Source organism: Clytia hemisphaerica, unplaced genomic scaffold (assembly GCF_902728285.1).
Source record: "Clytia hemisphaerica strain Z4C2 unplaced genomic scaffold, Clytia hemisphaerica genome assembly, whole genome shotgun sequence".
In the NCBI taxonomy this organism is placed as follows: Eukaryota; Metazoa; Cnidaria; class Hydrozoa; order Leptothecata; family Clytiidae; genus Clytia; species Clytia hemisphaerica.
Window position 1 is genome coordinate 821,075 of NW_027103430.1, and position 15,717 is coordinate 836,791.

Sequence of the window (15,717 nt, forward strand, 5' to 3'; positions counted from 1 at the left end):
TTATTTCACCGATATTGGTATGGTTTGCTTTCTTTACCAAATTGGCAAACCACACGAAAACCGATATCTAGAGAGAAAACAATATTTGGAATACCTGGCCAGCTTGACGAATTTGTTAATTTACTCAATCGCGGTCTGTAAATATAGAGTTCAAAGGCCTCTAGACTCAAGAAGCCAGCTGCGCTTAAAATCACTTGTTACAGTTCTGAGACTTCTAATTTTTTGTTCAGTTCAAGTGCTAGGAACTTTTGGTAAGTCTTCAATATTTTTAGCCAGAAATGCATTTACTACCAACCTTCTTCTGTGATGTTTGAATAATCTTGCTTGGCCCAGTTTCTGACTGTCTGAATGTTCTTGGGATATAATCCCTTATAGAGGGGGGTACCCAGTGCACGAACGGCAAACTTATTTTTCTCTTTTCTGACTTACTTTTGGTTTTTACATAAATCCTTTTTGACCATCTCGTAAACAAGCTTGAAGTCCTTCTTTCAGTTTGTTTTCACTTTATTTGAAGGCTTCTTCTTGGAGTATTAAGTCGTTAAAGTGCGCACTATTCGGACCCAGTCCGCGAACGAGGAACCAGTGCGCGAACGATCTTTTGAAAGAAAAAATTAGAGCTCCGCTCGCAGGTAATACTTTAACTCTCTTCCGAGATGATACAGGGGTATTTTAACTTTTCAAAACCACGTGCTTTTTCACCAAAATAGTGTCTTTTTTATAAGAACTTTAGCGTTTCACTATACTAACCTGTTTATTTTTGTAAATATTTTCTTGTCGTCCATTTTTTTGTTTTCTTTTTCAAGTTTTGCTCATCGAAAAGCGCAGCAATGCTGTGTCTTCTTTTTTAATTGAGATCGCCAGCGCTTTCGAATGTTTTGACGTTGCAATGTCTTCATTTTGAATATGGTGTTCGGATCGTTCGCGGACTGGAACCTTTTTTATATCAACTACTGGTGATATGTTTCTATTGATTTTGAATTAATGAGCTAACATGTTTCAATGAAATTTTGTGTGATGGAAGATAACAGGTTTTTAAAAGAGGAAAGTCATAGTCAGAACTCTTCTTGCGCAAATTTTCTTATAAAGAACATTTTCTCTCGCGATCAGCCATATTTACAAAAATCCTGAATTTCGTGATTTTTTTACTTGGCCTCGTTCAAAATCAGTTTGGTGTTGTTCTAGTGCTCTGTTTATTTTAATTTTTGGAGAGATTGCAAGGAATAGTTTGAGGATTCTGCTACACAAAGGAAGTTCTATAGAAGTTTGTTTTTGGTTGTTTTTTTCAAGTTCAAAGACGCTCGTTCGTGCACTGGGGCCGTTCGTGCACTGGTGATATGACTCTATATGGCACGAATGGCAGTCTAAGCTTGAAAACTCCCTGAACTAGGTATCAGATTAGAAACTAGGCTAGTCTTACAATACAATACAACAATACAATACAATGCTGACAAATTGACACAACACATTGACAAGTAATCCTTGAGAGAAGTTTATATATCTGTATATCGAAATCTGCAACACAAAAACAAAAGTTGACTCTCCTACTAATTGGGTTCTCTCTCTCTGTCAGTCAGTTTTAGTGGAGGAAGTGCCTCGATTTTATACCAGACTGTACTAATCGAACGTTCAATGGAGATCGAAGTAATCAATAATAATCGATAATAATTGAAGGTGATCAGGGACCACTTATCTGGTTATTATCGATTCTATCGGTGATCAAATACTCACTCAACTCCAAATTATGGCATTTTCTTTGACCATTTTCAATTCACAATTGGTTTGATCGTTTCGATTACTGTTCGATTACTTTCAATCACTTTCGATCATGTTGAATACCTTCAATTGTGTCGGATATGTTTCCTGTAGCAAAGCGACGAACAGTCAGTCAGGACCTCATTTCACTTTATCGATATTACGCAAACGGTAGTGTGCGCTAAATAATCTTGGTTTCGCTTTCGATTTCAAGCAAAGGTCTTAGCAACAGGGCGCGCGTACATAGAAACGGGGCTGGGTAGAAAAATCTAAACATAGAATTCAAAAAAAATACCGATCATTGTATAGAGCACTTAAAAATACCCCCTTTCTATTCTTAGATAATGAATAAAAGAGGTGCGCTTAGCTAAGCCGTGCTCGATTCGATTACTTTCAATCACTTTCGATCATGTTGAATACCTTCAATTGTGTCGGATATGTTTCCTGTAGCAAAGCGACGAACAGTCAGTCAGGACCTCATTTCACTTTATCGATATTACGCAAACGGTAGTGTGCGCTAAATAATCTTGGTTTCGCTTTCGATTTCAAGCAAAGGTCTTAGCAACAGGGCGCGCGTACATAGAAACGGGGCTGGGTAGAAAAATCTAAACATAGAATTCAAAAAAAATACCGATCATCGTATAGAGCACTAAAAAATACCCCCTTTCTATTCTTAGATAATGAATAAGAGAGGTGCGCTTAGCTAAGCCGTGCTCGCGGGCGATAAATTTATGTTTACTTATCTTGTATATTTTAGTGTTATTTATCCAATGAAAAGGATGTTGACAAAATATGCACAGGGCTGACAAAATATGCACGGCATTGATTATGACATCATTAAATATGTCAAAGTCGATTCAACGCCCGTTAAAGAAAATAATTTGTAGATAGTTCCTTTTCTCTTGAAATTTAGAAATACGAACAAAAAAAGATCAAATTTAATATTTGTTTCCTATCTAGATTATATTAGCGTTAGAGAATACGGTAAATTTTCACGAAAAATATTTTGCGATGGCGGTACGCCCAATTGCGCCCACGGGAAAGTTCCAATTTTTAATTATCGGGAAATCGGAGAAACCGGTTCACCACGTGGATAAAAAACGTACGGAATGAAACCTGACAGAAGGTTTCAACCAGATTTATTCAGATAAAGCTATAAGAGGTTCATTACTTGTGGATTTTAAAACCTATATAAGCAAAAACGAAAGTTGTTGGGAAGGAAAGAGTAAACGCAAGACAGAAGGTTTGGTTGTGTTGATCAGGTATGTTTTTATTCTATCCGAACTAATGTTAAAAAAGACCAAAGAGGTCCTGACTGGCGACGGAGGAATCTGAAACCGAGTTTATCTCGCCCAATGAAATATGAGACTGAGTTTATTTTGTTCAATAAAAACACGCAATTTACGCGCGAAAACCACTTTCGCTTTCTTCGACCAATCAGAATGCGCAATATGGGTTATTTGAGAAAACCCAGGGTGAACATACTCAAATGGCGGGGAAGTACTGAAGGTGATTCTTATGGCTTCTTTTTGTGGTTTGATTTTAGGTCAATGTTTTTGGTTTTTACAAGGTATCTACTACACTTTTTTTTTTTATAAGAACCAGTAAATTTTTGTTGAGGCTCGGCTGTTCTTATTTTTTTGGCACTTCGAGCCTCAAATTGTTCTTATCCTGTTCTTATTTTTAGGGCAAATTTGGGGGTATTTTTGGGTTTGAACCCTAATTTCATTAATTTGGCCCTTATTTTACCTAAAACTCAGCAACTCCAGGCTCAGGATTGTTCTTAAATTGTTCTTATTTTTTGGCATTTTTGAGCCTCATTGTTCTTATAAAATTGTTGTTATAAAAAAAAAAAGTTATCGAAGAAATCACTGGTTATCGAAGTAATCAATTAGTTATTGAAGTTATCGAAAGTGATCATTGACAATCAAAGTACTCAAACGGTTATTGAGCCATTGAAGGGTTGTTAAGAAAGTGATTGAAGACTCACAATTTTTCAAAATTTTGGTATACTCGAAATTTTGGTACTCAAAATTCGATTGTTAATCGGTAAATGGTCATTTGATTACTTTGACCATTATCGATTACTTCGTCTGGTTTATAAGCATGTTCAAAGTTCACAATAACGACTTTCTTTTTATTACGGAAACCAAACAAGTGAGAACAAGTCATAAACTAAAAGTCAGCGCTCCGTGTTGTGACGTAGTTTACTAAATTGTTAAGATAAAATATTTTTAACAACTTTTTTCTGCATCATTTTTTTGAAGCCTCTTTGTAGGAGAATGTGTCTTTCTATAAGGAATTTTTATAACACTTCATGACAGATTAAAAAGACAATCAGAAGACCTTCTTCGTTTTTCATTTTCGCATTTATGTGGAAGAATGAAATTTTCAGAAGATGCTTTATATATTCAATGTGAGGATTCAAATTTTCGTAAAATTTCGATTCTCCAAAATGATAGCTATGGGTAATTCCTTTGTCCTTTTGCTATTTTCTTTTAATCTGTGTGACGTAAAGACGCTTAATGAATTGAAGTACTTCCACTAACTGTCTGTGTTCCTTTGCAGTTGTTTATCAAATTTCCACCAGTACTAAGGTTGCAGAATTTTTTGAACGGCCCTTCTTTTTGGCACCCGTTTCCTCTTAGTCCTCCCACCCTTCATATATTTGTTTCAATCCGTGATTCTAAGGCTTAGGTTTTTTCTCATCTTTAGTGTACTGAAGAAAGCGGTAATTTGATGCGAGAGTTAGATTGTCAACAAAGTGCTGTAAAAAATCATTGAATAAAAGAAGAACTTAAAATCTTAAATAATTTCATTTTGAAGAATACACCTTTCCCGTTATTCAAACTTCCCGGAAAAAATGTGCGCTCCACCGTTGTGTATAAAATTGTTTGGGAGGTAAACGAACACGCTTTTGCCTGCAAGAGTTTAGGGAAAGTGGGTTTTCAGCTTCTAACTAACTTTTGATAGCGATCTTTTTTTTGCAAAAAGTTTTCAAGGGCTGGTATAATAACATGTATAGAAAGAACATACTAAAATTTGAGGGGGTTTTGATCAATCCAGAACTTAAGAAAAGCTCAAAAAACCAATTTCCCCTAAGAAGACAATAGGCAAAAACACGAGGAGAGCATCAAAATAATGCGCGCGCATTTGTTTTGCGAATTACGGGAAAGGTGTAATTGGTGCAAAAAAGTGAAACATAGAAAAGTTTCATTTTTCATTGCCTTAATCAAAATGGGGGATTTCAAATATTTTTCATGTTTTTTTTTGCCCAAACTCCTTTAACTATGGGCAAGCACCCCCTTGGAATAGTATTGAAATATCAAAGATCCAGACCTAAAACCTATAACAATCTTCTCATAGTAGGATCTGAATATTGGCTTAGATTGCTAGGACTTAGTTTTTATAGGGCTCTTTGTTTCATAGAGTTAAGTTCAATTTGGATGAGTCCTGTGAGCTGATTAGAAGTGATTCTGACCCATGTTGTTGATTTTTTCTAAAGTTTCCATGGTATACTGACATATTATTGAAAATCAGATATTTACTGAACCCCAAAATTTCCATTTTGTCATCTACAAATACTAAGAAAACCTCATGTAGCCAAAAATCTACAAAATCTCAAGTTTAAAACAACTTTCAGTTACCCAGGAAACAGATACTGGTTTGTAAGACTTGTTACATTTAAGAGAAATCTTGAGAGATATTGGTGAGGTTCCTCAGAAAATCATTTTCAGCTATTCCTTTTGTTCAAATATTTGATTATAAAGTCCCTGAAAATTTGCTATATCAACAACAGACCCCCATAATTCCCAAAGATCCAGTCACTTTACAAGGGATTTACAGAGGGGCTACTGACAATTCCAGGCTTACACAATGATTAGAAATTTGGATATTTTTCATTCCTGGGGTGGAAAATAATACTTTTCAATGATTTTCAAAACCTTAAAACGTTTTCTGGTGTAACCAGGGCCTTAATTATGTCTCACCAGCCTAGAAAAATCACACTTAAAAATTTTTTTGGCTTATTTTTCTCAAATCTGCTTATAGATCACATGGGTATTATTTTTGTTCCTGAAACTAGGCAACTTTCTCTACCAGGAACAATTAACAGTTTTTCCCAACATTAGTCGCAACTCTTGAATAATCAAGGCAAATATCGCACTTTTTGAGATTTGCACCTTCTTGTAGAGCCTGTAGAGCCCAGCCAGGTTGAGTGAAATACTTAAAATTTTCAACATTTGATCTTTGTTAGTTAGTGAACACTTTTTGCCAAAAATAAAATTCCTAGAATGCTCCAAGGCTGAATAATCGAGGCTTAAATTTGTTAAAAAGTGAGTTTTTTTCCATATCTAGGCCGCCATTATGAAAAATGCGATTAAGGTCACATGGGTTTTTTTGGACTTTTTGACACTTTACTGGAATACTTTCAGAAAATCAAAAGAAACCCATGTGACCTTAGTTGCAACTTGAAATATCTCCTCTCAAAGCCAGACTTTTACACTTGGCAAAAATAGTCCAAAATTTCAACTTGCCCTCAAGCCGCCATTATGGATTTTTGGGACCCAAAATTTTGGGATTCTGAGTTTTTCACTATTGTCTACCAAATATCCAAAAATGAAGGCAAACAAAATTTCATACTAACACCACCCACCTGGTTCTTAGAGAATGTGGCTCTTAAGATGTTAGCTTGAAATAAAAATGAAACCACTGAAAACGAAAGTAAAATCAGCCTGTATTCGAAATCCCGTAATCTTGATATGCAAGTTTAAGTCTAAACTGTATGGCAGTCAGTCAGGAGTTTTTGACTAAATTAAGAAAGTATATATTTTACAATTTTCCCAAATTTCCTAATTAGGAAAGCAATGGGCCTTCAGGCCTGATGTTACTTAATTAATATTAGATGGATATAGATAGGAAAGAAAAGAAAGAAAACTTTCCAAAATAGGAAAGTGAAACTATTTTCATAAATTTTTCAAAAAATACAAAAAGTCGCATGTTCCTGTAATTAGATAGATTCCAACCTCCTCTAGCAGTCTAGAGAAATTAAAAGTTTCAAGTTGTATTTCAAGCAGGGCCCTGGGATATTGCTTTTAGAAAAACATTAACCGAATAAAACCCTTTCTAAATGATGATACAGAAACAAAATTTCAAAATGTGTCCACGGGGCTTTAATGTAAAATTTCCTAACTAGGAAAGTTATTCCTTTTTAGATTTCATATTTTTTGCACATAGATCAATTTTGATTTACTAAAAGTAAAACTAATGGTCATGGTTAGAATATAAGCGATTATGAAGTGATTAGAAGAAGAGGTAACTTTTTTAAGCAATTTAATTAGAAAAGTTGGCAAATTCATAAAATACTTTCCTAATTAGGCAAAAACACCTGACTGATCGACTAACAGTTGGTCACACTAGCGTCCTGGTGAAATGGGTATCAAATATTAATGCTGCAAAAGTGCTTAAGATAACTTGATTTGCAAGCAAAAAAATGCGCCACAAAAGCGATTCGAATGAGAAATAAACTGGCGCTTTTCTATGAAATTAACATTTTCGAAAGCGATGAGAAATCATCTAAATTTGGACCATAGATGAAAAAATTTGAACCAAGCCAACCTTGAAAACTGATTTGAAGAAACTTTTCAAGAAGAAGACTTAAGGGGAGTAAGACAACCACCTAGACCACCACTGGATAGGTTATTTCCCAGAAATTTTACCGGACCTCAAACATTGACTAATTTACATGTGCGGAATTATTTGTACTTTAATGTATAATCAAGGCCCAAAAAATCCAAAGCGCTGTCTTGAGAATTGAATTACAAAATTTAGTTGATTAACTCTGCTGCATGTTTAGAAATCAGTCATTTTCATTTATTTATGCAAGTTCGCTAATTAATTGTCTTGTCTTAGATAGTGACTAACTTTATGGAAGTTTTCTAAAACATTGAAGCCATTCGGATTTTTTAACATTTTGGTATACTGTGTGAGCATATGATGGTATAGATGTTTTTATTAATTCTCATTGTCACTCATACTCTTGTGGAGGCTGACATGCATACAGCCCTCAAATGAATGACCTGGCTGGTCATTAAAATACAAAGTCAAAAATCAAAACAAACCTGATTTACAAAATTTACTGATTGTAAAATGTATATCTCCTTATCACAAAAGTGATGTCACCTTTCAGAAAATCAACAGGGGATAAGGACTCAAGCTTACCAAAGAAAATTTAATATATTATGTGGCAGATTGTATACTTTCCTCACAGGATTATGTTATTGCCAAAAAAATGCTCTTTTGAGATTTCAAAAAGATCTGGCTGCTCCTAGATACAGTCAGAGATATCCTTGCAATTAGACAGGATTCAAATTGTGGCCAGTTTCAAATACAAATGGTACATTGGTAGTGGCTAACAATGGGTAAAGATGAAAGCTACTGTAATACCCAGTGTAATTACATTATGTAAATGGATGAAATTGTGTTTCCAGAACATTGGATAGATGAAATTTTTTTCCAATGTATCATTTTTTTTCTTACATATTTTAAGATTATTTTAAAGAAGAAATGAAGTTGTGGTTACAATTTAGTATTTACCATTTTCAATTTGAAGGTCAAATTATTATGTTTTGCCCAAGACATCCTATCACATTTAAACTAGATATAGGAAACCGTTGAAAATGCACACCTCATGCAATTGCAAGAATGTGCTGGACTGAGATATCTTCATCTACAATCGGTGACAAAATACTTGGCACAAAAGGGAAATCCGCGGGGAAGTTTTGAAACCACAATCGATTTGTAAGTGCTCTAAAGTAGGTTCGAAGGGTAGAGTTTTAACTCTGAGTTTTAACGCTAGACTTAAGACTTGGGATCTGAGGATCTAGAAGTTCAAAAATGGTCCAGTAGGGCTTGAAATATAGCCTAGAAACCAATAAATCCCTCCCAGATCGAAATAATCCATGAAATCAAGTTGAAGGCCAGAAATTGCTCGCTCGAACTTCAATCTTCGAAAAATGGTAAATTAGCCAAAAATGACAATATGTTATGGTACTGATTGTAGTACAGTTCGAAAGGCTCCATTATGGATGTCATTAACAAAGGGACATGTTCATAAATGATGAGTAAATATTGGCCCTTCGGAGACATTTGAAATGACTGTTACAATTTTACTCATGATAAAAATGTAACAAAATTTCAGAGGTCCTAGCTGCTGCAGTGGTTAAGCTATATAGCTAAGGTTTCCTAAGATAATCTTGTATCAACAAGAGACTTGATTAAATTGGAGCTATGAAGGTTTGTTTCAGGGTCAGTGAAATGATAAAAAAGTAACAAGCAAGAAATAAATAAGATGATAAAAATGGCCATAACTCATGAAATATGTATTGTAAAAATGTGAAAATGTTACACATCACAGGTTATATATACACTGATCTTCATTTTGAGTTTCATGCATCAATGGCTGCTCATCGGATAAAAAAGTAACATTTTAGATCTTTGAAATTGATACTTTTAAGAGCCCTTGAACCAAACAAAATCCTAGTAAAATTATTTTTCTTTTGTGGTTTATTGAACAAAATAGGTTGGAATTGTGCTTTATATATTTTTTTAAATCGTAGAAGGCCTAGTGTAAAATTTTCAAAAGATCTTTTCAAGGAGGCCCTCTCATATCTTATGGGGAATTGTTATTTCACTTTTGGGGTTAATATTTTTCGTCAGATCATTGGGATACCGATGGGGTCGGACCCAGCCCCATTTATGGCTAATCTTTTCCTTTATCATTTTGAGTCGAAGTGGATCAAGAGCTTGAAAAAAGAAAATCTTCAAAAAGCCAGACGATTTAGCAACACATTTCGTTTTATAGATGACCTTCTTACCATCAACGATAACAATCTCTTCTTGGAAAATTTTGAGTCAATTTATCCTCCAGAATTAAAATTAAATCTTGAAAGTTCTGGTGATCGAATTACTTTTTTAGACATTGAATTGAGAAACATCAACGGTCGTCTAGATGTTAGACTTTTTGATAAAAGGGACAGTTTTTCCTTTGAGATTGTACGTCTTCCTTTTTGCACTAGTAATTTGCCTTCAACCATGTTTTACTCTTGTTTTGGTGCTGAAATCATCCGGATAGCACGGGTTAGTTCATCTTTGGAAAATTTTAGCTTGGCGGGTAGAGTTTTAATGGACCGTGCTTTGAAACAAGGCGGAAAAGTCTTTCGTTTACAAAAGACATTGAAAAAAATATATGGACGCCAGCAGGTATTCCATCCCCTTGCTAGCAATATTACGCTATTCTTAGAAAGTCTTCTCTAGTTTTATTTAATTATCATCATCATCTAAAACATTTATCGGATTTGTCGTTTTATTTTAACATTTTTAGTTTGAAAATTGTGAATGTCTCGTTTGAACTTATTAGAAAGTCTAGTGGTTGGTAGCGCTCCACTTGTTTGCAGGATATGTGAATTAGCAACTCACATTAGTTAAAAATTTGGTTAAAGAAGTTCACGCGTATTGATATAAATTTGTGTGTTTTTTGTTTGAAGTCCTCATTTCCTTCTTCTTTTCCTTTCGTACGGCCACTCGGATACGGCACGCCGAACCGGACTCTGGGCCAACTTTTCAAACTTTTCGATTATGCGTCTTTCTTTCTAAATCTTTTCTTTTCTAGATTGTGATTGCAACACTTTCTAACCTTTCGTTAGATGACGGGTGACTCTAGAGTAGCAGGGCAAGCTTACTCATGGCCACACCTGATGCCAGACTTTGGTCTTCATCTATCCGCTTTCCATTTATTTCTCAACTTTCTTTAAATTCACTTACCGGTTTTTTCTCTCCGCTAAATTTGTAGATTTATATTGATTGTTTGTCTATTGTAAGATTGTTTTTTTTTTGTGGGTTGTTACTTTTTGGTTCTTTGTTTTTATTTTGTTATTGTTGTTGGTTTTAAGGTTTGTCGCTGTTTTGTTTTGTTGGTTTTCAACTTTTGTCCTTGTTGCGTTAAGTTGGTGAAAATGATTTCTCGCTCTGTTTGAATGTTTTTGATTTTTAGTTTGACACGCGTTTTCTGAATTTTAATTAGCTTTTTCAGATAAAAAGAGTAATTTTGTAACATCAAATTCAACTCTTTCATAATATTGGCATCTTTTTTATATATGGTACATTTTTACATAATTGACATTAAAAAGTGGTTTCAGAGATGAATTTACTTTCTTCAGAAGGTAAGTAACATACTAAAGCGCTGGTTTTCATGTTAATAAGTCAACAGTATTGGGTCATTTATTGGTAATAAAGTAACAAAATTGCTATTTTTTCGCAATTTTTCCCAGTTTTGTTACAAATTTATCATGTTTTTATCGACTTTTAAATAGGTATTGGATTGTTTTAACTAGCCATAGGGTCAATGAATGGAAATAGTGACCCTTCATGTCCTCAAAAGAGTCTCAATTTGATAAATATGTAACAGGAATTCAAGAGTACAAACAAACATGAGTCTAAACTTATAGTATAGACACCATGTTTGTTATAGACTTACCATTTTAAAACAGACAAAGAAAACATGACAATACAAAAAAGACATGATATTGGTCTTATGGTCAATTTAGATTAAAGAAATACAGTAGCCTTCTTGTCACTATATAAATTTCTTTAATGGTCTTTCAATAACAAGTGCACACTTTGTCCGGTACTTAACAAGTTTGTGGTGTTACATTTTTACCCAAATGCAGCGTTTTTGGAAATTAAAGACATATTTTTAAAGGTCATAAGCCTCATTAATATTTCCCCCAAAGGAGGGCCTTTTTTGGTGAGATTGACATGATTAAAGTGACTTTAGGTATTGTTTTTGCTATTTACTAATACTGTTACTATTTTATCTTTTTCTTAGCCGTAGACCCTGTTACATTATGGCCCTTTATTGATTTTTTATTTTCTAGTGGATAAAACTAACCATTTGAAGAAAAGTGAACAATGCAAACAACATTGAATTTCTTTAATGATAAAAAAGTTACAATTGTTACATTTTTACCAATAGCAGGCCTTTGAACACATATTTTTTTCTGAAACCACTTCTAAGTTCTGCTAAACAATAATTGTCACCCTTTCACAAATTTTGGAATCTCAAAATTGATTTGTTACAAAATTATCCAATCTCACGGGTAATTTAGGAAAATTATTTTGTCTGAAGCTGTATGCAATTCAAAAAGTCCTTCTAAAGTATGATTACAGCTTTGAAACAGGACTTCTTAGCAGTTTCTGAGCTGAATACTGCTTGAGCTGAAATAATTTCTATTTTTCATTGACACCCATAGTAGATCCTAAGGAGCCCATTACATTTAACTTTAAATATCTCAAAGTGAGTGGCTGAAATCAAAATAAAGACTAAAGAAATAATTTGGTTTCCAGTGAAAAGTAAGTGATGTAAGCCACATTTTTACTTGTTTATCTCAATGTAGACCACTGAAAAATGCGAAGTTATATGAAAATTCAAGGTAATTCAAATAGAAAAAAAAATTGTCCACCAGGCTTGATTCTACGACCAAATTGGTTGATTTTTAAAGCCCCTGATGCTGTCTCTTTGAGCTTTATTTGACAGTCACAAAATTGCTCTTAAGGTTTCGTTTTTAAATTAGAATGATATTTGCTTACTCATCAATTTTGATTTACAAGCTTTTTGATATTGAATTAACACGAATGTGGAGCAAGATTGGTCAGAAAGAGGAAAAGAAAAATGTTTTTTGCTTATATCAGCACAATAAAGCAATGTACAGACACTGTCCTGATATGAAGCATGTGTCTGATATGAAACAGGAACCTTTATGTAGAAATAAAACATCTAAATGTAACTTTTGAATGTTTTTTTGAAAAGTATGTCTTCTTAGCCCAATGATCCTTATTTTGAGGTCATCATTTAATAAAGTTAAAAAGTTGCAGAAACTCGATCTTGGATAGAGTATTTTGGCCGGCATAGGACATAGAAAAGTCATTAGAAAAATCTCTGTTCACATAATATCAAGTTTTGGGGGTAACGGCAATCAAAATCAATTTTTAAAAAGAAATGACCAATCGTTAAGAGTGTGTCTAGAAAGGTATGCACATATTTTAAGCAACTGAAAAAATGACAACCCCTAAAAAGAAGAGGATACAAGTGAGATACAAGTGGGATAAATTGTTGTTATCTTTCCCTGAAAATCTTTTCATTGTTTCAGAACTCTTTTGAACTCTTTAAAACTATGCTAATGCAATCTGCCGTAAAAGGTAGGTAGAATGTCAACACCAAGCAAGAAGGAAAAACCTTTCTTCGACCACTGAATAGATAGAAGGTGATACACCAAGCAAGTTTGACAGCTAATCATACCCACATCTCAGGAATATCCACCACGGCAATTTCTTTGAAACTACCACACTGTAAAATACCAGTCAAATACTGTAGTTGTTTTTAATCGATTTAATTCTGAGATCCTTTGGGAAATTTTAATACTAATTCTTTCTTGTTTTAGTGGAAAATATTTAGAAAATAAACATGTCATTTCGTGAAACCTCAACCATGATTTCAGACTTTGTGCTGAGTGCCACATGCTTTTTAGCAGGCACAGGGCGTATCAGCAAACTAAGGAATTTCTCTTGGCGAGAATTTGGTATATCCTGGTTTGGTATGATTGGGTTTTCTGTCATTGGCTTTGCTGCTTTCCTTGGTGTGTTGAGGTTTGGTTACATTTTCCCAAGAAGGCATTACAGTTTGAAAGATTGGCATCGGTATTTCTCTGACCTTGGTTCAATGTTTGGTAAGTTACAGGGCTTTACTGAAAAGTTAAAATAATTTAAAACTCGGGTATTTATTCAAATTCATGATTCTGCCCTCCAATTTACCTCAACATCTCTTTCTGTTTCTCATCGATGGTCTGAAGAATACATTTATTATAGTGTACAAGAAAAAACAAAATTATATTATAGTACTTCAAGTTTCATCTTTATCGAATGGTCAGCTATCAAATAAAAAATGACAAATGCTAATGATTTTATGTTGAAAAATTGATCGTAAAAAAACATGTATAATTGGAATGAATCCCTAGGGTCATAAATACAAATGACGATATTCTCTATAGACGTTTTATATGCTTGAAGATCAATCTTTAGACTTATAATTTGCTAATAAAAATTTATTTTGATGACGGCATTTAGAAACCATTTCAGTTCTTTTGTTTAGGAGTTTTTTTTGACGAGGGTAATTCAAAATTTCGTATTTTTCATAAAGGCATAAATTGCAAAATTTGGACACATTTATTATATCACATAATTTTAGGCTTTTGACCATCACGTCGAGTTTCATTGTCTTTGTAAACGCGGAGAAACTAAATGATATTATATTTTTCATGTTTTATAATATCCTTCTTACTGTTCTTTTTGCAGGTTTACCAATGTTGGCAGCAGCTTTCACTCAACGAACAGAATGGCAAAATCTGTGCTGGCTCTTCCTCTTCGTTTCTCTCATCTCCATTCTTCTTCATTGCGTTGAAGCTTTACATCTAGCTGTCCGTGATTTCTGTGCCGCTATGTCCGTATTATTTATCCTCTTTTCCGGTATTTTTATGGATTACCGTGGTGTTACTAACCGGTACAGTGTTGCTGGGTCTGTCAGCTTCATTTTGGCGACTCTAGTGTCCACTCAAGGACGTGGCATCTTTGGTGTTAAAAATGTTGATTGGTTCCATTACCTACTGGCTATCGGTGTTTATTGTTGGGCTGAAGCTCTCATGTTGTAGATTCTTCATTCAGAAAATCTCTGATGCGTTTTATAAAAATTGAACACATTTGACTTTAATCGATTTTATCTTTGGATTGAATGAACATGCATGGTGAAATTCACTGGAAACGATTATTTACAATACGCACTTCCTTCAAATTACACGACATTGACTCAAATGTTATCGATATTGAAACACTCAAAACCGAGGACCAGTATATGGCTTCTTTCAATACTCAATACTAAATACCAAATGAAACATTTTACACGGTAATTTAACACTGATTAAGAATTCAGTTGGGTTATATCTAACGTAAATTGATTTGAAAATATTGACAACAATTTTAGTTTTAGATTTCTTTTTTTAAGTTTTTGTACAAAATAATCATAATTTTAAGTAGGGTAATTCTTTATGCATTTAGTAGTTGATTAGATAATGAAAACTTTTAGTATATAATGTAAACTTTTAAACATTTTGATCAGTTTTGTCTACACTTTCAGTTCAATTCTTCTCTCACCCACACTTTCGGCAAATCTTGACAAATTAAAAAACCATTGCAAATGTTAAAATTATGAACGGTTCGAATTTTCTTTCTGATTTTACTTTTTTGCTGGGCTAATTAAGTATGTGAGGAATTGCAAAAATTATAGTGTTTCTGGAAATACTGTGTTTTTCAATTTCTACAATAAATAAATTTAAGCTTAATTTGAGCTTAACCGAGAGTTTGTTAACGAGTTTACGAAATTTTCATCATCGTTGCGTTCGAATCATGTGTCACGTCAATCGATACCAGTCATGGGTAAAGAGAATTAGTAACGTTGAGCTTTTGAATAAAGTTTGTTTGAATTCGATTGATAGCTATCTCTGTCAACGTCAAATGGCATGGGCTGGCCACGTAATTCGAATGCCCTGGTTTCGTTTACAAAGAAAAATGATTTCTTGCTGGGTCCGCTCGAAGCGCCCTAAAGGGGCCCCTCGCTATACGTTTGGTCGATCTTTGTTCAAAACTTTCAAAAAATGTAACGTTGATAAGTCATGTTGGCATGTTCTTGCTTCTGATAGATTTCAATGGAGAAATCTCATTAATAATTTGAATATATAGCTAGACTTTTATTTCTTCTCGTATTTTCTTATATATGACAATTTTCTGATAATTTTTTTAGGATGTGTTTGCGCTGAGATTCTCTTGACTATTTTCAGGAGGCCTATTCCCTTTAGGGAATGC

The 15,717-nt window shown here is 33.9% G+C and overlaps 1 protein-coding gene across 1 annotated transcript; it reads left to right on the forward strand.

Annotated features, from left to right (window-relative positions):
• Positions 1-197: 197 nt before the first annotated feature.
• On the forward strand, positions 198-14,983 carry LOC136798013 (uncharacterized). The gene is made up of 3 exons (XM_067054606.1): positions 198-251; positions 13,248-13,532; positions 14,158-14,983. The coding sequence occupies exons 2-3, from the start codon at positions 13,271-13,273 to the stop codon at positions 14,508-14,510; spliced, it is 615 nt and encodes a 204-aa protein (XP_066910707.1). The 5' UTR covers positions 198-251; positions 13,248-13,270; the 3' UTR covers positions 14,511-14,983.
• The last annotated feature ends 734 nt before the right edge of the window (positions 14,984-15,717 follow it).